Source organism: Microcebus murinus, chromosome 17, assembly GCF_040939455.1.
Source record: "Microcebus murinus isolate Inina chromosome 17, M.murinus_Inina_mat1.0, whole genome shotgun sequence".
Classification (NCBI taxonomy): Eukaryota; Metazoa; Chordata; class Mammalia; order Primates; family Cheirogaleidae; genus Microcebus; species Microcebus murinus.
The window spans coordinates 2230849-2254503 of NC_134120.1; the positions used below are offsets into that span (position 1 = coordinate 2230849).

The 23655-nt window shown below is 39.5% G+C and overlaps 1 protein-coding gene across 1 annotated transcript in view; it reads right to left on the reverse strand.

Annotated features, from left to right (window-relative positions):
• The window catches only part of ZNF236 (zinc finger protein 236), a 115889-nt gene that overhangs the window by 49149 nt on the left and 43085 nt on the right, over positions 1-23655 (reverse strand). Inside the window, exons 9-14 of the mRNA XM_020282434.2 lie at positions 22946-23174; positions 8309-8581; positions 6829-7032; positions 3179-3320; positions 2329-2589; positions 16-269 (exon numbers count right to left, since the gene is read on the reverse strand). Coding sequence (XP_020138023.2) covers positions 16-269; positions 2329-2589; positions 3179-3320; positions 6829-7032; positions 8309-8581; positions 22946-23174 — 1363 coding nt within the window. The remainder of the gene's footprint in view (positions 1-15; positions 270-2328; positions 2590-3178; positions 3321-6828; positions 7033-8308; positions 8582-22945; positions 23175-23655) is intronic.

Consider the following 23655-nt stretch of genomic DNA (forward strand, 5'->3'; position numbering starts at 1 on the left):
TCCTGAAACATTCACCTTCATCTGGGTCCAGAGGCTGGTCCGTCAGCTGCTGACCAAGTCCTGCCTCTTCTGAGCCTACCACGTGCTGGGGCTCCAGGTCCAGCATGGCCTCGGGGTTCGCCGTGACCACCTCTGCCGGCTGGGGCAGCTCCCCGCTCTCAATCTCCACCTGCATCTGAGTGGACACCTGCATGCTCTGCTGGTCCACGGTGCCGTCGTCTATCGAGGCCGCATCCTGATGCTGCTGAAGCTGCTGGGCAAGCTCGTATCTTCAGGAAGACCCACAATAATTCACAAGATCAGATGCTGTCCACAGTTACTTACATGGGACACTACTGTGAAAGTTGTAATGCACTAAACAACATTTTTTATTCTTAAATTATTTCATTTTGAAGTCATGGTGGCAATGAGACACTGTGAATAACGGAAGAAAAGTCCTGCTGCCTGAGCTCACGTGCTTTCACAGGCTACCGCACACGAGGGCACCTTGAAGGTGGAGGACAACACAAATCAGAATTTTTTTAAAGTTCTAAAAATTAAAAAGATGCCACATGCTTAAAAGTGAAGCTCTCTCAATTCAAATTCTGCGATGAGTTCAAGTATTCAGAAACTGAACTGCACTAAGTGAGGCACAGCAGCTTCAAAGACTGGCCTGACTATCAGAACTGAATGTGGGGCACACAGAGGGCGGGTGACGTCTGGCAGCCACCTCGCACTGCCACCCTCCCCCAAAGACGCGTCACCCGTGGTGACTGGTGGAGGCCTGTTTTTTGTTTGTTTGCTTTATCCATGAAATTTTACTACAGTAACCTTTTACACCTCTCTTGGATCTAAGTGCATGTGGTATTTGGGGAATTCCCAACACTTCAAACTAAGGGATGAATGCTGGGTCTACGCTCTCCTTGCAGGCAGGTTCAAAGTGCACGCAGTCTATAAGAGAAAAGCACCCCTGCTCTGCTATGCGATAGGAAGATCAGTCTTTTGATTATCACCTCAAAGTCTGACATTGATCCCTTGCATGTGTCCCTCAGTGTAACCCATGACAAATCATGCCCAATAATACTCCACTTAATAAAGGTGACCTAGCCATTATACCACTGGTCACTGGGTCCATAAACAAGGGCGTAACGCCCGGACTCACAACACTGCCACAAAAAGCACACCATAAAGGCCTGGCTTCCTGACATGGAGAAATACATTTAACAGGCCCCTGAGCAAGCCAGTCCCCAGGCTCCATCCTCTTAGCATGGTAAGCTCTTGGGTCAACTGGGGGCCCATCATCCCGCGACAGTGAGCAGAAATACAGCATCCAGAGCAACTGCAGGCCCATGGACCCCAAAGTTCCCAGACACCTTTATAGCACAGCATTTCCTCCATAGAGTGCAGTGCAGTACAGCTAGACGTGTACATGACAGGGGCCACCATGTAACACTTCCACCATCATATTTTCCAGATGGCTTCACACAGCAGGTGAGCTTCTGCACTGAGCCGTCAATGGGGGCAAAATCAAAGACATCTCTTCTGTCAAGTGTGCTTAGGCAACAGATTGATAATGCTTCCCCCCCCCAAAAAAAACACCATCTATAGCAATTAACAATTAACATATTCTAATACTTGGTGTTTTGTTTTGTAGGGAACATCTGGGCAGATTTGTTTCACAAATCTGAGTGAAAACACTGTCCACAAGCAGATGTTCTGGGGCAGCAGGTTTAACATTCTTTCGTGACAGGCCTATTGACTCTCACTTTCCAATCTGCTAGGATGTGCTGTGGCTTCACAGGACTACTCGATTAATGAGCCCCAGCTCTAGTCAGAAATGACTGCCTTGGATTCCCTCCATTTGGAGATGAGCTATCTTTCCAATCAAGTAAAAACGTAAGTGAGATCGAATGATGGATTGATGGAATATCTAAAACAAATGTTCTTTTCCAGAAAACAACATAGAATAATCACCATGCAGTCATCATAACATACCTAGAAATCAAAACATCAACTAAGATTCTGTTTTTGAAATCTTTACTACCTGATTGTACTAGACATAGTCTAGCATTTCATCTAATTATCAACTATCAGCTTTAAAAGAGAGCTTACAAAGCATTTAGCCCAACATAAACTCCTTCAATATTACATTTAAAACAAAAATGTTAAAGCTTTAGTCTATGGCTCTCATTAGATCCTTAGACACTGATCCTTAAGTTTCTTTACCCCATATACTACAAGGCAGAAATAACAATATAAGAAGCAAAGACAATTTTTCCTAAAAACATTCCTCATTATGATCTAGGAATTATAAAGATTATAAAAAATGACCATCAGAATTATACCTACCTATGGGTTTTCATATGCTTTTTACAATTTAGTGAGGTCTTAAATGTTTTTTGGCAATAGGGACACATGTAGGGACGAAGGTCATTATGTATACCCATGTGTCGCCTTAAGCTACCACCGGTGGTGAATGCTCCGTTACATATCAGACACTTGTAAGATTTTAGTCCCGTGTGTGTTCGGACATGCGCTTTGAGCACTCCTGCAGAAACAAAGCCTCTTCCACACTGAGAACATTTAAAAGGTTTTTCACCTGTATGTGACCTAAAAAAATAAAATTTTAATGCATAAGTTTCTTACATTTTTATAATGCTTTACAACTAGAATACACGCTTTGTATTTCACTTGTTCATCACATTTTTTAAGCTAAGCAGCAAAGACACAGCTCTCTGCATTTCACAAGTGAGGAAACCAGAGACAGGTTAAGCGACTTGCCTGAAGAGATAAAACTAGAACCCAAGTTTGACACTCTTTCATGACATCACACTGTCTCCTATGATCAAGTTTCTACTTTCTTTTCACAACTGCTCTAAAAATTAATCTAAACTCAGAGGAATACACCTGAAAAATATAAGTATAATTCTAAAGAAATAAACCAAATGTTTCTTTGATATTTCCTAGAAATTGTAAACACTGAACTATAATGGGCATATAAATAAAATTCAGTGGCAATTTCTGAGTAAAATACTTCAGTCAAGATACTAAAGAATAAAAATATCAATTATCAATAAATATTCTGGAGTCAAATGTGACATTTTAAATATCAAAAGCTAACACTACCTAAATACTTCGAGAAGTCACCAGATCACTAAATTTCTGCTATCCTACAAAATCTCTGAATCTGTTACCTTACCTGATGTGTTGTTTAAGGTGGCAGGATTTTTTATATGCACGATGACAATAAAAACACTTGTACGGTCTATCTGCTTCATTTACAAAATTATTATTAAAATAACTTTGGAAAAACTGGTTTCTTGGAATGGGCTGGATAAGACCTACAAACAAAAAAAAAGAGCAGGGAATAATTCCCTGTCAATGCTACTCATAAAACCGAATGTCATAAGCCAACTGCTTTACCCAGAAGAGGAAAATCCTGACGTATTAGTCGAGATGAAGTATTTTCTCTGATCACAATAGAATACAATGAGAAATCAATGAAAAGAGGAAAATTGGAAACTATAACGACACCTGGAAATTAAACAACATGCTCCTAAACTATCAGCGGTTCAATGAAGAGATTAAGAAGAAAATTTAAAACTTTATCCAAACAAATGAAAATGGAAACACAATATATCAAATCCTACTGGATACAGCAAAAAGAGTAATAAGAGGAAAGTTTATAGCAGTAAGTGCCTACATCAAAAAAGCATAAAAGCTTCAAATGAACAACCTACTAATACATCTCAAAGAACCAGAAAAACAAGAGGAAAACAAACCCAAAATTAGTAGAATAATATAGCTCAGAGCAGAAATAAATTACATTAAAACAAAAAATACAAAAGAACAATGAAACAAAAAGTTGGTTTCTCAAAAAGATAAACAAAATTGACATACCTTTAGCCAGACTAAGAAAAAGAAAGAAGACTCAAATAAAACCAGAGATGAAAAAGGAGACATTACAACTGATATTGCAGAAACCCAAAGTACCATGAGCAACTACATGCCAATAAATTGGGAAACCCAGAAGAAATGGATAAATTCCTACACCCATGCAACCTACACCTACTAAGACTTAACCAGGGAGAAATCCAAAACTTGAACAAACCGATAACAAGTTACAAGATACAAGCAGGAATGAAAAGTCTCCCACCAAGAAAAGTCCAGGACCTGACAGCTTCACTGCTGAATTCTACTAAGCATTCAAAGAAGAATTAATACCAACCCTACTTAAACTATTCCAAAACATGGAGGAGGAGAGAATACTCCCAAACACATTGTACGAGGCCTGTATCATCGGGATACCAAAATCAAACACACAACAAAAAAAGAAAACTATAGGCCAATATCCCTGATAAACGTAAGTGCAGAAAACCCCAATGAAATATTAGCAAATCGAATTCAACAACATATTAAAAAAATTATTCATCATGATCAAGTGGGATTCATTTCAGGGATGCCACCAAGATGGTTCAATATACGCAAATCAATTAATGTGACACATATCAATAGAACGAAGAACAAAAATTTTTATGATCATTTCAATTGATGCTGAAAAAGCATTTGATAAAATTTAGCAACCCTTCATGATAAAAACTCTCAAAAAACTGGATATATAAGGAACTTACCTCAACACAGTAAAAGCCACTTAGGACAGACCTAAGCTAGTATCATCCTGAATGAAGAAAAACTGAAAGCCTTTGCTCCAAGATCTGGAACAAGACAAGGATGCCCACTCTCACGACTGTTATTGAACATAGTACTGGAAGTTCTAGCTAGAGCAACAGACAACAGAAAGAAAAAAGGGCATCCAAATTGGAAAGAAAGAAGTCCAATTATCCTTATTTACAGATGCTATGATTTTATATCTAGAGAAATCTAAGATTCCACATAAAAATTATTAAGTTTTAAGTAAGTTTTAAGGATACAACATCAACATATGAAAATCGTAGCATTTCTATATGCCAACAGCAAACAATCTGAGGAAGAAAGCAAGAAATAAATGGAGCCACCATGGAAAACAGGATGGAGGTTTCTCAAAAAAACTGAAAATATAACCACCATATGACTCAGCAATCCCACTGCTAGGTATACATCCATAGGAAGGCAATTCAGTATATCAAAAAGATATCTGCACTCCCAGTTTATTGCAGCACTATTCACAATAGCCAAGATTTAGAATCAGCCTAAGTGTCTATCAATGGATGAACGGATAAAGAAATCATGGTACATGTATACAATGGAATATATAGGCCAAAAAAAGAAAGAAATCCTCCCATTTGCAATGACATGGATGGAACTAGAGAACATTATGTTAAGTAAAATAAGTCAAGCACAGAAAGACCACTCTCACGTGTTTTAACTCATATGTGGGAGATAAATATTAAAACAATTGATCTCATGGAGACAGAGTAGAATGATGGTTACCAGAGGCTCGGAAGGGTAGTGGGGAGGGAGGGATAAAGTGGGGATGGTTACTGAGTGAAAAAACATAGTTAGATAGAATGAACAATATTTGATAGCACAACAAAGTGACTATAATCAACAATAAGTTAGGGTATACTTTAAAATAACTGAAAGAGTTGAATTGGAATGTTCCTAACACAAAGAAATGATAAATGCCTGAGGTGATGAATAACCCATTACACTGATTTGATTAATTCACACTGTATGCCTGTATCAAAGCATCGCATGTACCCTATAAATATGTATAACTATTATGTACCCACAATAATTAAAAATCAAAAAATTCAAAAACATAAAAAACTCTGTACACTGTTTAACCTTCATTTACACTGAATTATATTTTGTTTCATATTAGTTTTGCTTATAGACTAGATTATCTTGCCTAGGAAGATGATAAAATATAGAAATTGCATAAAAATATAAATTCACACATAGCATTTAATAGGTGCTATGGTCTGCATGTTTGTGTCACCCCAAATTCCTATGTTGAACCCTAATTCCCAATGTGAGAGTAATAAGAGGTAGAGCCTTTGGGAGCTAGTCAGGCTGTGAGGGCGGAGCCTCCACCAGTGGGATTTGTGCCCTTATGAAGGAGGCCCCTGGGAGCTGCCCACCTGCTTCCTCCGCCCCGCGAGGACACAGCCAGAAAGCACCGTCTATGAGAAAGACAGTCCTCCCAGACACTGACTCTGCCCGCACCCCATGCTTAGATTCCCCAGCCTCCAGAACTGTGAAAAGTAAATTTCTATTATTTATAAGCTACCCCGTTCATGATATTTTTGTTATAGCAGCTCAAATGTACTAAAACAATGGGGTTTCCTAAATTTTGTTCTAGTACTTACAAAAATTGTTTTTCTAAAGATTCCAGTAAACAGTGTATTCCAGGTAGTTAACAAAATCATAGTTTGGATTGATTAGAACATTGAGCCTAAAAAGAATTTAAAAAAAGGTTTTTCCTTTCCTTTGTAATTCAAAGATTAAAGTAGCCCAAAGAATAATCTGTCACACCCCACATGAGAACTGGAAGATTGAAACAACAAAGTGCACCGTGTGTTTCACATAAAAACCCCTTGTCACCTGCACCAGTTTCACTCAGGCAGCAATGTTTCTTCAGTGAGGACATATATATGACTATCTTCACTTATATGTATTTCTCTCTGAACCAAGAACACAATGTTAGCAGTTTAGACATAACTAGGATTTTAATCTTGACTGTGAAACATACCAGTCCATAAAGCCAAACTAGGCTTAACAAAGACTTCATTATTACCATGCCTAAAACTATTTAAGTACACAGTCCTAACATCCATCTACAATGCGTAAAATACTAAAGAACAGATTACTCAACAAATTGTAAAGTCGCCTTCCAACCCATCTTACCTAAGTCAGTTATGAGAATCGGCTCCTGCAAAGGAATATCAGGCACTGGAACGTTTGTCTTGCCAACACGAACCTTCGCGGGTTTACGCTGGTGCCTGATCTTCCTTAATTCCGTGTGTTTAAAGTGGGAAGCAATGTGAGTCTTCCTATGGCCTGAGGTTCGAAATTTTTTGTCACAGTGAGGACACGCAAAAGGTCTAACTCCTAATAAAAATAAAAGCACATTTTAGATTTCAAGAAATTAAATCTCAACAGTGAATGCCAACATAAAATGTTTGTATTTCCAATATTAATTTGAATATGCAATGTGTTATGCCCTGCTTATAATTTCATAGATATTATAAATTAGACTCTTCCCCCCTTGTTTGTAAACAGCACATATTAAGCATATTATAGCTCTCAAGGCATGTAATAGAGCAATGTAAGTAAAATAGAACATTTACTATTTTCAGGACAAAGCCTTAAATTGTAAAATATGGATATCCAAACAACTAGTAATCCTTAGGAATTCTAAATTGTATAAAACTGCTCTCTCTCAAATTGTGATCTATAAATTGCATAACAATGCCCACCTCCAGGTTTGTTGCTGAGATTATACACACTGTTTAAACAGTGCTTAGCAGTGTCTTGCACTTTGTAAACAAGCAGTAGATGGTGGTTGTTATTGACTGTAAATATTAATGATGACAGTAATATATCCTCTTAATGATCCTCTACTACTATGACCCATTTCTGAACAGTATTTTCTTCTTTTATTATTTTATCAGTAAGTGGAAGTGTAGATTCCAAAGAAAGACATATTTTTAAAAAGTGACTAATTTCGCTTTTTCAAATACTCATCCACGTGATCAGCCCAGCCGGGGAACCCCCAGGGGATGGGGGTGGATACTGCTAATGAGTACAGGGTTTCTCCTGGGGGTGATAAAAATTTTCTAGAATCACAGTAGTGGTGTGAGTTGCACAATTCTGAATTCTACACTTTAAGAACATGAATTTTTATGATATGTGAATTATATCTCAATAAAGCTGTTATTTAAAAAAATTAGAACCCAAACAGGAAAGATTTCATGCCATAATACTGATTAGAAAAACACCTGAGTGGAAAGTAGGCATTGAGGCCTCCCTGCTAAAGGCCTCACAGTACAGACGGCCCCTGGGCCCAGGAGTGCACGCCTCCCTGCTGCAGCCGGAACCTCCAAGCCCCCACAGCTGCGTCTCTTCCTTGGACAGGCTCGCTGACTCTTTCCCGAGTCTGCTACACAAGGCGCCTTTCTGCACCCTTTGCAATATACGCTCATAAAGGTCACCTGTTTAACGCCTCCCCACATTGCATTGTTAGCCCAGGAAGGTCAAGGTCGCATCTTGTTCCTCCACGCGGATACCTCCTGCCTTGCCCGCAGAGGATAGATAACCCACCCAGAATGCCAAGAAACAGAAAAGAATAGGCGCGCCCACCCCGGCCCCCTGCGCCCCAGCGCACCTGTGTGCAGGCGGATGTGCACCTTGAGGCTGCCCGACGTGGAGAAGCTCTTCATGCAGTACTGGCACTTGAACGCCTTGATGCCCGTGTGCGTCTTGATGTGCGCCGTCAGCGTGCTCTTGACGGCGAAGGCGCGGAAACACTGCGGGCACTTGAAGGGCTTCTCGTGCGTGTGGATGCGGATGTGGCGCACGAGGTCGCTGGGCTTGCGGAACTCCTTGGTGCAGTAGGGGCACACGTGCCAGCGCACACCGTTCTCCTCCCGGACCGAGCCTGCGCGACAGGAGAGGCACTCGTGCGCGCCCGGGGCCGGCCCACGGAGTGGCCAGGGGCACGGCTGGCATCCCCGCCCCGGGAATCCACCAGGACCACGTCTTAACCTTGTGCAAGACCCCAACGGGGCGGCCTCCCAGACAAGAACCCCGGCTGAAAAGGGAAGGCCACCATCCTAGCAAGCGCGGCGTTGCCCTGCGTGAGGACAGAAGCAGCCGTGACCACATGGCTCCGCGCCTAACTCAACACGAAGAGAAGGAATGAGGTTTGAAGAGGTATTTATTGAGCCTATCTGGTATCACAAACAAAAAATACTACAAATGCAAATAATTTTAGTCAGTGGTTAGCTTCATATGCTATAAAAGGGGATTTGTAAATAGTGAAGACAAAGAAATAGTATTTATGAATTCATGATCAGATACCAAAGATTCTGTCTTTTGTAACTCTAAATATTATTCAACATTGAATCAAGTTAAAAATATTCCTGACAGAAGAGTAATTACTAATGAAATTCATGGAAGTATACTAAGTCCCCTCACCTGCGGCACATACGGTCCAAAACCCCCACCCCCAGGACGCCTAGAACCATGCGCAGTACCGAGCCCTGTATGTTTTCTTCTCTGATCACCAAGACCCACTAAGTGACTCAGGTGTGGCATATAGAGCAAAGACATGCTGGACAGAGGAGTGATTCGCCTCCTGGGCAGGTGGAGCAGGACAGCTACAGACTGAATGCAATGCTACAGCCCATGCAATTTAAAACTTATGAATTGTTTGTTTCTGGAATTTTCCATTTAACATTTTCAGACCTCAGTTGACCTCAGGTAACTAAAACTTCAAAAAGTGAAACTGCAAATAAAGGGAAACTACTGTAAAATTATTTCTAAAATATAAAAAACTTCAAGTAACAAAACTCAACCGAATCACTTTATTTTTAAAAATTTTGATTAGATTTATGTGTCTGAAATTAAGTGGACAGCTATAGTAATTAAAAAAAATAACTGGGGTAAAGAATCCACATGAAATCAAAGATTTTGGCCATGGTAATGAAATTCATCAGAAAATTTTAACTGAAATTTACTTAACTGTGTCTGTATAAACAGTTTTCTTAGGAGAAAATGAAAATCTTGTTTCCTTTTCTGTTATCAGTAAATACAAGGAATTCTCCATATATGCAAGTGAATCTGTAAAAGGAGAAAATGCATTTTCCCTAATATAAGATTCTTTAGGAGAATAATTTCACACAGAAAATGGAGTTAGCTCAAAAAAAAAAATAAAGAAAGAAAAAACATTTTTTAAAAACAGTGGCATTCTGCAGCAGTATGTTCTTTAAAAAAGAAACAAAAAAAAAAATGAAAAAAAAAAAATAAAAACAGTGGCAGAATAGAAAAAAGGACAAAGAAAGAAACAGACAGGAACCACAGGAATTTTAAAAAGTAGGAAACAAGGGAAATAGTTTTTAAAATGAAAGACATGGTGATATTAAAGAAGTTTAAAACTTAAGACTGCTTAAAACTAATAGGCAAAAATTAATTCAGAAACATACATAATTACCTAAAGATCTTATCGTGACAAATTAGAAAGGTAAAGTATAGAAAAGTATGAGATGCTTAAGTAGGGCTGGGATTGAAAAAAATAAAAAATAAAAATAAGTATGAGAGAACTATAATATCTATTATCTAAAATTAAGAAACCATGTCAGAAACCACATTTTTTCCAAATAAAAATAGAAATATATAATACTAATAGGTTACAACTGCCACTAGGTTTTGATTATTTCTGGGAACTAGCTGGAATAGAGACTGCAAACTATGCTGCAGCTGTCTCCAAATCTGGCCTGCATATGTTTTATTTGGCCCAAACAGTGTTAAAAAAAAAAAAAAAAAAGAAAGCAGAATCCAAATTTCTGACAAATTGAAAGATCTGGAAAACGAAATCTGCATTCCTATGTAGCAAGCTTCTCTGGAACTGAACAATAGCTCTTCTCTTCAAACATATCAAAAATTTAGAAAGAAAAAACATATAATGTCATCTTCAACATGAAAAGGCATCTGCTAAAACTTAATATCTAGTCTTAACTTTAAAAAGTCTAAAAACAAGAGGTGAATAAAAAATATATTCTATAAAATTTTCAACTTAATAGAAAAATACTAAAAGCATTTAAAGTCAGAGAGAAAAGTCCACTACGATTGACATTATTTTATAGTATTCTAGAGATACTAGTCAATGACATTTGACAAGATAAAGAAATACATAGTATAAGCTAGAAACAAAAAGGTAAAACCATTCTTTACAAATGATATAATCTAAAAAGCCTAGAACATAGAAAGATGCCCAAGTTTTAGGTTTTTAATCATTATTTCAATAGATTTAGGGGGTACAAGTGTTTTTGTTACATGGATGCATTGTATAGTGGTGATGTCAGAGCTTTTAGTGTACCTGTCACTTCAATACTGAACATTGTACCTAGTAGGTAATTTTTGATTCCTCACTCCCTCCCAACCTCCCCCCTTCTGAGTCTCCAAAGTGCATTATTCTACTCTGTATAAGCATGTATACCCACTGTTCCGCTCCCACTTACAAGTGCATGAGGTATTTGTTTTTCTATTACTGAGATACTTCACTTAGGATAATGACTTCCAGTTCCATCCAAGTTGCTGCAGAAGACATTCTTTCATTCTTTTTTATGGCTGAGTACTATTACATGGTATTTCTATGCCACATTTTCTTTATTCAGTCTTTGGTTGGTGGCCACTTCAGTTGGTTCCCTATCTTTGCAATTCTGATGTGTGCTGCCATAAACATACAAATACATGTATCTTTTTCATACAATGATTTCTTTTCCTTTGTGTAGATACCCAGTAGTGCAGTTATTGGATCGAATGATAGGTCTACTTTTAGTTCTTTGAGGAAGCTCCATGTTTACAATAGAGGTTGAACTAGTTTACATTCCCACCAGCGGTGTATCAGCATTCCCTTTTCACCACATCTGCTCCAACATCTATTGTTTTAGGCTTTTTAATAATGGCCATTCTGACAAAGGTAAGGTGGTATCTATTTGTGGTTTTAATTTGCATTTCCCTGATAATTAGTGATGTTGAGCATTTTTTTCATGTTTGTAGCCCATTTGTCTATCTTCTTTTGAAAAGAATCTGTTCATCTCTTTTGCCCCCTTTTTGAGGGAGTTGTTTTTTTCTTGCTAATTTGTTTGAGTTCCTTATGGATTCTGGTTATTAGTCCTTTGTCAGATGTATAGCTTGTGAATTATTTTCTCCCATTCTGTAGGTTGTCTTTTTACTCTGTTGATTATTAATTTTGCTGTGCAGAAACTTTTTTTAAAATTAAGTCCTATGTACTTATTTTTGTTTTTGTTGTATTTGCTTTTGAGGTCTTAATCATAAAATCTTTGTTTAGGCCAATGTCCAAAAGAGTTTTTTCTATGTTTTCTTCTAGAATTTTTATGGTGTCAGGTCTTACATTTCAGTCTTTAATCCAAGATGCCCAAGTTTTAATACATGAAAATCAACACCCTTCCTATCTATTAATAAAAAGAATGCCCAGAAGAAAATGTTAAAAGGTGGAAGATATACATGATCTGAAGAGAAACCAGAGTATAGAAAATTTTAAAATACTACTCAAATATTAATATTTTTTAAAAAGTAAAAAAAAAGATGAATTAATGAAAATGCATACTTATTCTTTGGTACAAAGACTAAAAGTTATAAAGATGTCAATTCCCCCTGGTTTAATTTATCACTTATATACAAATACCAAGAAGACTGATTTTTAGAACCAAAGTCTTTAGGACTTTAGTACAAGATTCTGAAGTATGTCTGGAAAAAATTAATATGTAAAAATAGTCAAGAATACACTTTAAAAAAAAAAGAGTATCAAAAGAGGATTAAGCTTCCTGTTATTAAAGTACATCAGAAAGCTAAAACTTTGGTACCAGAACCCATGAATAAAAAGAAAGACTAATGGAGTAGAACAGAATCCAGAAAAGACCCATGAAGATTTGGGAGTGTAAGGTATGATAAAGGCAGCGCATCACATTTCAGTGGGGAAAATATTACTTATTTAATGGTGTTTGGCCACCTGAAAAACGTAAAATTGAATCAATGATATAGTTTAAAACATGAAATTATAAAAGTGACAGATAAAAGAAGTTATGTTTCCAGTGTCAGTCTTGAAGTCTAAATATCACACAAGCCCAAAAGTCATGAAACATTGACAAACTTGGCTATATAAAAACAAAACATTTCTTCCCAATTAAAATTAAGTTTTATTTAACTCAAAAAGGCAAACAAATTAGAAAGGAATGTACAGTTGACCCTTGAATAACTTGGGGCTTAGAGGTGCCAACCCCCATGCAGTCAAAAATCTGCTTATAACTTCTGACTCCTCAAAAACAACTAGTAATAGCCTACTATTGACCAGAAGCCTCAACCAGTAACAGTCAATTAATATTATATATATTTTGTATGTCGTATGTATTCATACTGTATTCTTACAATAAGGTAGGCTAGAGAAAAGAAAATGTTATTAAGCAAACCATAAAGAAAAGAAAATATATTTACTATTCATTAAGTGGAAGTGGATCATCATGCAGGTCTCCATCCTTGTCGTCTTCCCGTTGAGGAGACTGAGGATGAGGAGGAAGTGGAGGCATTGGTCTTACTGTCTCAGGAAGGGAGTGGTGGAAGAAAATCCATGTATAACACCACGCAATTCAAACCCGTGTTGTTCGAGGGTCAACTGTATGCCACAAATACAGCTCACAAAATACTATCATCTTTAACGTATCATGGCTAATAAAAATCAAGAGTTAGTCTAATGGAAAAATATAGCAACTCTTCTCCTTATAAGAGAAATGCAAATTAAAACTGCAACAAGTTAGCATTTACTAACCTATCAGATCAGTAAAAAAGATCCCTAAATTTTGAAGACAATCTCTTGTAAAGGCTGTGAGGAAACAGACACTTCAATACATTGCTGTGGAAAGTATAAATCTATACAATGAAAGGAAATCATAAATATTTATCAAAATTTTAAAGGTATGTATAAGTTTTTTTTTTCTTTTGTTATCAAGCACATTATTTACACAAATAATGAAACCTTAATAAGATCTGTAGACTTTTGAGACATCACCCAGTGAATAAAAAAAAAAAAGAAAAAAAAAAAAAAAAAAAAAAAGATCTGTAGACTGGACAATAGTATTGGGTCAATTTTAATGTCCTCATATTGATGACTGTATTATTATTATGATTATGTAAGAAGATGTCCTTGATTTTAGGAAATAGACACTGAAGTATTCAGAGTTAAAGGAGCATTATATCTGCAAGTCACTCTCAGAAAATTCAGGGAAAAAATAAGTAAAAAGAGAAAGCAAATGTAGTAAAATGACAACATTTGGGGGAATCTGGATAAAAGCTATGTATTATTTTTGAAACACTTCTGTTAAGACTGAAATTATTTTAAAACTAAAACCTTACAATGGCCAGGCATGGTGGTTCATGCCTGTAATCCTAGCACTCTGGGAGGCTGAGGCGGGCAGATCGTTTGAACTCAGGAGTTTGAAACTAGCCTGAACAAGAGCGAGACCCCATCTCTACTAAAAAAAATAGAAAGAAATTAGCTGGACAACTGAAAAAAAAATATATATATATATATAATTAGCCAGGCATGGTGGCACATGCCTGTAGTCCCAGCTACCCAGGAGGCTAAGGCAGAGGATCGCTTGAGCCCAGGAGTTTGAGGTTGCTGTGAGCTAGGCACTCTCGCCCCAGCAATAGAGAGTCTGTCTCAAAATAGAATTTACCCTTTGAAACCAAACCTTTGCCACTTCTGGAAATGTCTCCACAGATAAATTTACACGTGTGAGATGACAAGGTCACAAAGATACCCACTGCAGCATCATTTGTGTTAGCATAAGGTAGCACATAATCTAGATGTCCACTTACTTAATCAACAGCAGACTGGTTAAACTATGACACACCCATAAAATGGAACACTATTCAGGAATTTTGAAACATAAGATATGAAGTGGAAAGAAGTAACCTGAAAAATAATGTGCACATTCTATTATGTTTTTAGCAGGATGCCAGCCATCCTCCTGGACACCAATATGGATGCCCGTGCTTGTTCAGAGGACACAGAAGACACTGGTGATGTGGTTCCCTGGGGAGGTTCCCTGAGCAAGACGAGGATGCGGATGAGCTGTGGACCTTTTACTTTTCACTGTATACCATTTTGTATCTTTTAAATTGTGTGGCTTGAGCAAGTTTCACCTGTTTAAAAAATAATTTTAAAACATTTGTAATTCATTAAGCACTTATGCGTCAGGCACCCTGCTACACACCTTGCATGATCTTCTCCTTCAATTCTCTTCTATTTATTCTACCACTAGCCTCATTTCGAGATGGAATGGCTGAAATCCTAGAGGTTAACTGACTTGCTCAGGGCCAGCTGGCCAGGGAAAAGCCAGGGTTCATAGTAAGGTCCATGGGATCCTGCCCGAGTATAGTTCTCCCACAAGGTCTGTCCTCCCAGCTTTACTTGAAGAAAAGCATTATCATGTGTCAGGTGCACTGGACACCAAAGCGTATCAAACGAGTCAAGCCCCTGCCCATGAAAGGACCACTGTCTGGAAGAGAAGCAGGCCTGGCTGTACAACCAAGCACGACACGGAACATCAGAGCTGCCCAGATAGGTGCAAAGACAACACTGATGGGTTCCACAGGAGAAGGGTGCTCAGAAACTTCTGCAAAAATAAGCTGGCCCTCCAGCTTATTTGAGCTCTGGAGGTAGGTATTTGCCAAGAAGGGCATGGTCTGAGGTACATTTATCAGACAAAAGAAAGAGTGAAAGCCAGGTAAGAAGGTAAGTTCCAAAAATTTAAAGTTGAATATGGCTGAGGTATGGGCCGTCTAGTGGAATCACAAGAGTCAGAGCTGGTGATCGGGCAGGGCTGAATAACAGAAAGCCTCACGTGCCATGGAAGGCTCTTGGCAGGAGAGGAAAGAGTCTAGATGTGTTCTCTTCACTCTCCAGTCGGCTCCTAGGCAAGAGGAGGCACCAGGGGACATGGCCCAGTATGAGCTGCACCACAGTGGAGGAAAAGGGGGACAAAGACGAGGGCCGCTCTCTGCTGGCCGGCCCCAGGCAGTGCAGGTGGGGAGGCAGGGTGGAGTGACTGGAAAGACTGGGGATCCTTCTGTGAGATGAGAGGGCACCTTCTGTAATCAGAAACTCCAATATAGCAGCTGGAAGGGATGCCCAGGCTCTTCCTGGACAAAATCCAAATGCTGGCTCTGGCAAAGGACCCTGGCCTGACAGCTGGCAGGTGTGTACAGAAGTTCTACTCCAGATGACACACAGTGAGGGCCACATCAAGTCTTTCTGCTTTCGAGTACTAGAACATCAAGTTAAATACAAATATACCAGAACTGTTGTTCAATAACTAATTTGGGAGATGCTCACATCTTGGCTTCAAGCTCAGATGCTGACTCCCTAGCCAGAGAAGATCCCTGTATGAAATACAGCTGCCCAAGTCATGTTCTTGCTTTTTGTTACAGAATATCTCACTGAATGGCCCAAGCTTTCACCTTGTATTGTGTGTGTTGTGTTGGGGAGGGGTATACATTCTCTTAGAAGTGGACTTAAATCTGACGGGGGCAGATTTGCACCTGCTCACGGCCCTCGATTCCAAGCTGCTCGATCATGATGTAGTGTGGCCAGTGGAGCTGGCTTTTAGGAATATCCTAATGAAAGATGCCACAAGGGAACAGTGCATCCCAAACCTGGGTGAATCATGGTGCCAAATCTCACAAAAGAACCAGTATATTCGCTCAGAAGTGACATGTCAGTGCCATGGTCGTTAGGGCTTCATACGTAAGTCTCATACATAAATTAATTCCTATCACCAACGACAGTTTGTAGATATGCTCTAGGTCATAAGTCTGCAGAAGTTTTACAGGAAGAAGCATGTGCCTAGTTGTCTGAAATGGCAAATAAAGGAAGAGACCCTGCTGATAAAATGAAACTAGGAGAATTTTTGTGTCAAGTACTACAGTTTTCCAGCATTGACCAGGAAGATGATGGTGACCTCCTGGTCAGATTTTCTTGGCTGATAAATGCAAAGAGACAGTCACTGAGAGTTAGCTGGACTAAATAAATCAAGAAAGGAGACATCAAGAATGCTCAGAGGCAGCATGAGCCACTGAAACAAAAGTGGTGCTAATGCCGCAGTGGCTGGCTCACAACACTGACGACATCTCCTAATGTTACTGGGTTTTGCTATGATAATCTTCATATTTTGAAACAGCTTACAGTGTTCTCAGATCAGCAAAAAGCTGATGTAGAGGCAATCATGTTGGCTGTTGTAAAAAAACTGACTTATGATGAAGACTATCTTTGAAAATGAGGACGATGAGGCCATGTCTGTAGAATACAGAAAACAACTGAAGTTACAGTAAGTCTTGCTCAAGCTTCACCAGTTACTGCTGGCTTCTGTTCGCAATTGTCTTTCTACACTGCCGAACTGGCAGGCTGCACGGCTGTGGAAGCTCACGTAGCAGTAAGAGTGCCGTCTGTGTCTCCACAGAAGCCCTTCCAGTATCTCACGGAGCTGCCTCTCAGGTGACAGTCTGATGGCAGGATACAATTTGGACTTTGGTAACGTCAGGAGTTAGCTCCTATTAGCACAACACTGGAGTTCTTCAAAACGGCTGTCAGTTATGAAAAGTTTTCCATGGTTGAACCTCAGTGCACTGCGTGGGTACGAATGGCTTTCTTAGAGCCAGAGGCCTGCAACATTCCTGTGCAAAGCATGCAGGACTGCGTACCTGCTTTCTAGATTTGTCAGATCTCTCAAGGAAAAAAACAGACCCTTTCTTTGAGGATATTCTCAATAGAACACAAGACTTATTAGCACTTTCTCCACCTGAGAATGGTTGCTGGTCCTTGTTGAATACCCACAATCAAGTATTTATTTGAGACAGCTGGATTACTATTGACAGCAAATATCCATCAAAAAGGAAGCAAGAATTAATAAGGAATCTGTTGACTCCACTAACGGAAAAGTTTAAAATTCTGTTAGAAGAACCGACACTGGCACGGGAGGAAGAAAGGCAGGTGTTTCTAGCTGACGGTCTCGACCGTGCTGCTGGCTTGCCGCGGGAACCAGCGAGCCTGCCACAGCAAGCAGGCTGTGAAGCAACGTGGCCCGGCCGAGTGTGTCGGGACTTCTTACAGCCAGCTCGAGCTGTGCCTTCAAGAGGACATTCTCACAAGTGGAGCTCACGGTCCTTCCTCGCATGATTATTGGCCTAGGGAAAGGAGCCCTTCCGTGCCTCCGTCTGCTCGGATACGTGCTCCAGGACTGTGAAGAAAGAGCCCCCAGGAGCTGATCCTCCTATCGAGCAGATCATGGCCAAGTGTGAGGCGCAGGTGCCCCATTTCACAGCAGATGCTCATGACTCTGCTCACGCGGCTGTGGAAGAGTCGCCCTGACCAGCAGAGGACAACCAGTCTGTGCTTTAGTGAAGCAGATGTTGCAGAGGAGTTACTTCGCTCTCCTTCACACAGGCACAGGCAGTGGAAAGAGTGAAGTCATGGCAAACCAGGGCACGGAGAAGAGAGTGCGAGTGCTGGTTACTGTCACCCAAGGAGCGGTTGAATATCCAGATCCAAATGCGCAGAAACTTGTGTCCTCCAGAGTTGCAGAACTCAGGGAGATACAGAGGGACCTGCTGATCTTGTTACAAGCACACTGCTCCCCTGTGGTCCCTAGCACCTTTAGGTGAGGACCTTGGCAGATGCACAGACAGTCCTGGCTTATCTGGGTTACAGTGACACCAAAAACAATTCATCTCAGATGAGGCCCAGAATGCCCTCGGTGTCTTCAACAGGGGCACCTGCCCTCCCGCCAGTTGCTCCAGAAATAATTCAGGACTTTCATCAAGCATTTCAGGAGCATGAAGCGCTAAAGGTTTTTAAAAATTATTTAAAGGTGCTCTTCCAGGGAGGAAAACCCTAAGGACGGGATCTCCCTGTGCCTACTTCATGATCAGGAATTTCAGTTAATAACCTATAAGGAACCAATTTTTATGTGCCATTCACACTGGTATTTTTAACACTGCTTTAAGCTTAGTGCACTACATTCACATGGAATTTTCTGTTAATTGGGCATAATTTTCCCTAAATACAGGTATGTGACAAAAAGAGAAGTTGCATGCATGCTGACTCAAATTGTGCTATGCAAAAGTGCTGTTAAAAGATACCAAAGAGTTATGCTAGCACTTTAATTTTTTTTAAATTTGAAATAAGTCCTTTATACAGACCATAGCAATGGAAAACAGTGTATTTATTTTCAATGCTGAATATAAATGTTTAAAAAGTTTCATCTTCTTTTAGGTATGCAGACGCAAGTACAGATAGAATACAACCACCAAAAAAAGAGACAGGTGGATCTGTACTGAACATGTACAGGTATTTCTTTTCTTGCCATTATTCCCTAAACAACACAGTATAACAACTATTTACATAGCATTTACATCATATTAGGTATCATAAGTAATCTAGATGATTTAAAGCTGTGGCTCCCAACATTTTTAGCACCAGGGACTGGTTTCATGGAAGACAGTTTTTCCATGGACTGGAGGGGGATGAAGGGGAGGAATGTTTTAGGGACGATTCAAGCGCATTACATTTACTGTGGAGTCAAACCTCTCTGCTTATGATAATCTGTATTTGCGGCCGCTCCCCAGCACTAGCATCACCACTCAGCTCCACCTCAGATCATCAGATCATCAGGCATTAGATTCTCATAAGGAGCCGCAACCTAGATCCCTCGTATGCGCTGTTTATAGTAGTTTTCAAGCTCTTGTGAGACTCTAATGCCACTGCTGATCTGACAGGAGGTGGAGCGCTTATACAGTGATATGAGTGATGGGGAGCAACTGTAAATACTACAAAGTTTTGCTCACCTGCCTGCCGCTCACCTCCTGGTGTGCATAGGTTATATGCAAATACTATACTATTTTACATCCAGGACTTGAGCATCCATGGATTTTGGTATCAAGGGAGGTCCTGGGACTAATCCTCCACGGATACCTAGGGATGACTGTATTTCAAAGACATCAATTTTCCTAACTAAAAACCAAGATAATCCTGAAGAGATTGAAAAATAAGATCTATCATATGTATTTCAAGAGTTACTTCCATTTCAAAATAGTGGAGATGGTGTGGTGTGGACAGTAACACACAGGAACAGACTGGAAAAGAACTGAGAGTCCAGAGCTACACATACACCTGGATGTAAACTAGATCTGCAACAAAATTAGCATTACATACCACAAGAGAAAAGAGACATTTCAGTAAATGTGCCAGATAACTAGTCACCAAATAGAAAAAAATCAGATTTCAATCCTACCTCTTATACGCAAAAAGAGAGTCTAGGTGAACCAATGAATTAAATGTGAAAGGCAAATCTTTAACATTTTTGGAAGAACATATGGGGGAATTCAACATGGGTAAGGAGAGATTTCCTAAAACACAAAATGCACAAAATATAAACAAAAAGACTGACCAACTTAACGTCATTAAAAGTAAAAATCTCTATTCATCTGTTCATCAAAATATGCCTTAAAGAGAGTAAAAGGAGAAGTTCAAACTGGAGAAAATATTTTAAACACATATAAACAATAAAGAATATCTAGAATATATTAAGAACTCCAACAAATCAATAAGAAAAAGATAACCCAACAGAAGAAGAAACAGAGATCTATGTGGAAAGACAGTAAATGACTTTTCAAGCTCTTTCTAAAACTTAAACCCGGGTAACGAACGATGTTTAAAATGTGGCTCTTGTGTGTTTCCATGACTACAGCCAAACACACCCTCATCTAAGTGTAGCATTTGCATAAAATGGTAGCAATATATTAACAAAACTTAATACTACAAAGTTTGGGGTGCTTTTTTTTAATAGGGAAAAAAACATAAAATGAAATTGTTAAAATGATCCTGCGAGTAGCATGTTGTCCTAGCTCATCTGAATCTAACTTGATATCCCATTTGGTTCACACAGTTCTGTTAACACTTGGTTCTCCTCCATCAACTCGGCAATGGTTTTACTTTTGTCATGTGGCCCAGTGACTTCTCTCTAAACTCAGAGCACTTCTTTCATTGAGCAGTCACCTGACGTTATGACTCTGTAATCTCTAGACTGTGTTATACTGCTATGCATGCCTATCCACTGACTCTTCACCCGCATCATACACTCCTAATAGTTATCCTTTCTAACACTTGTATATTTACAGTGTTATGTTATATTCAGTAGATAATGGGTAACCAGCTCAAAACCAGGTTACTGTTTTAAAAAATTAAGGAAAGATAAAACTCACACTGAATTATAAACAACATCATTCAGAACAGAACCTAAAGAAAATTTCATGGACTCTAAATATCTTACTATCAGAGAATTTTACACAAACAAGCTAAATCATGAAATTTTCAAACCAAATGCAACTATGTCCAAATGAGTAAGAAATTTTAAAAGTGTTTCTTAAGTACATTCAGATAAAAATTGTGAAATAATATAGAATAACAAGTAATTTATATGACAAAGAAGGAAAAGCAGTAACAAAAACGATCTCTTGAATTATTCAAAGTATATGTAAAAAACCAAGCAAGGACCTCACTTAATCTAAAATTACTGGAATTGCATACACTTGCTCAGCACTCTACATATGTATGTAATTTACTCAAGTATTTCAGAAATCCGTTCACATAATCATCTTAACAAACTGCACGCAGGGCACTCCAAGTCAGAGCACTGCACAGGAAGCTTCAGTTCCATCCTGATTCTCTAGCTGGTGCTCTGTGCAGAGGACAAAGCTGTTTCCAGCCCCTGAAGGTCTAGAAGGGGCATGGGGTGAAGCTTACATTCTCAGTCTAAGGTGCTCTTGCTATTTGGGATTTTCAGGAAGGGAAGTCTGACATCACTCCTCACCCAGCAGCTTGCAGCCATGTGAGAGTACCTTTAATTTAGCACAATAACTAGAGACAACAGCCCACAGAACTCACAGGAGACCGTTCCCAAAGGCAGTGGATTTGCATCCGTTTAACAGGAACACATAAAACCTGCAACCCATAAGGTTGTCAAAAACCCCGGGGGATGAATGCTTAGATTCCAGCATCCTATCTTTCACCTGGGGAGAAAAGGGCCGGATGAAGGGGAAAAGTAGGACTACAGTGTCCTGTGGGTGGAGAAACAAGGACTTCACAATCACTTTCGTAAATGAGAAAATGCAGTCTAGGAAAGAAGTGTTAACAGAGATGGCAATGTTATTCCATGCTTTGCAGCGAGAAAGCACTTACTGCCCAAGACACCTGCAAGAGGTTTTCACAGGAACAGTTTTGCCTCAAAGACAGGAATCTGTCTTTTCCAAGAAAGATTTAGTAAATGTCTGCTCCTGTGCAAAGGGCCATATTGAGCTCTGTGGGATGTTCAGAAATGAACAGGATGTAATCCGGCCCAGAGACAGCTGATTAGCTAGAAGCATCATTAGATTGCATCTGTATAACAATTAACATGAGCGAATGTAAGAATCCTAAAAACCCTAAGTGCTGTAGGAGGTGGGAAGAGGAAAAGCACCCCTCAGAGGCAGCAGTTAAGCTGGCCTTGAATGACAGCTGAGATTTGGCAGAGAACAGAGGGAAGGTGAGGAAGAAGACATTCTTGATGCAGAAAGCCTGCAGAAAAGCATGATGTTCTGAAAACATGGGAATGTCCACAAACAGCAGGAATCCAGCTTGACTAAGGTGTAAGTGGGTACCCAGAAAAGCAGTGGGAGAGAGGGCTGGAAATGCAGGTTGGACAGGTCACGGAGGACGGACAGCCACAAGGTGGCCATGGACACATCACAGCCAAGGGCCAAGAGCGGAGGGAGCTGGGCTGCAGCAGCACCTGCTCATGGCAGTGTTTAGGTGGGACGTGAGGGAGAGATGGTCAGGAAATACAGAACCACATGGCCAGATGCAGGAAGCACCTGAAGAATGGGAGGAAAGCAACAGAGCTGAAGCCCAGAGGAGGCGCCCAAACACGGCAGAAAGAGAACAGTCAAGGATAAGGCAAATCTCAGGCCCTGGTGACTAGTCAGGAGGAATTAACTGAAAACAAGTTAAGAAAAGAAAGATGTTTAAGAAATTTTATGCTGTCATCCTTTCTAAATACCGATCAACTACACTGCGATTCAAAACATTCAACAAACACATCACCTTTGGAAGAAAAAAGGAGGGCATATTTCTTAAAAACAAGCAGTATGCTACCCAAAATATATAAATGTTAAAGCTTATTAAAATTACCAGGTAGAAATGGTGATTTCTTCTTTATAATTTTTTTTTCTTTCTTATCCAACTTCTCTGGGCTTTCCTGTTCTTTTTCTTGCTCTGCATCCGTAGGGTCAGTCTGCTCACTTGAAACATTGGAAACATCTGGATTCCGAATCTGCGTTCCAGAAGCCGTGGCGTGGCTGGGGTCATTAGGGTGTGCGGCAGCTGGAATTGAAGACAGCCCACTGTTTTCTAAGGCTTGCTAAGACAGAACAAAACTAAAAGGTTAGAAGAGACGGTGGCCCAAATCTGCCTACCAAAATCAATCATAAAGACGTCATAAAGCTACACCTATAGAATTCTACTTGTACTCCAAGAAATAAAAATCTACAATTCCAAGTGATCATTTATTAAGTGAGGCTTCCAATTCTTTGAGGCTGTAACATCCCTTTTGATATCTGACATCTCATCCCCACCCAAATTATGATAAACATTTACATATCTAAATTAAATGAAATGAAAATTAATTTTAGAAATCTTACCACAGACAACTTTGGTTGTCTCTAAATAGATCTAAGAATCCCTATTTGGGGGCATAAGTTATTCTGGGTTTACCTTTAACCCTTTGCACTCAGATGTCAAGTGTGGATAATGTCAAGTGGATAATGAGAAAAAAGCAAGCAAGTGCAAAGGGTTAAGATATTGGCTGCAGAATGACATCCCAATATTCCTTACCCCCCTGG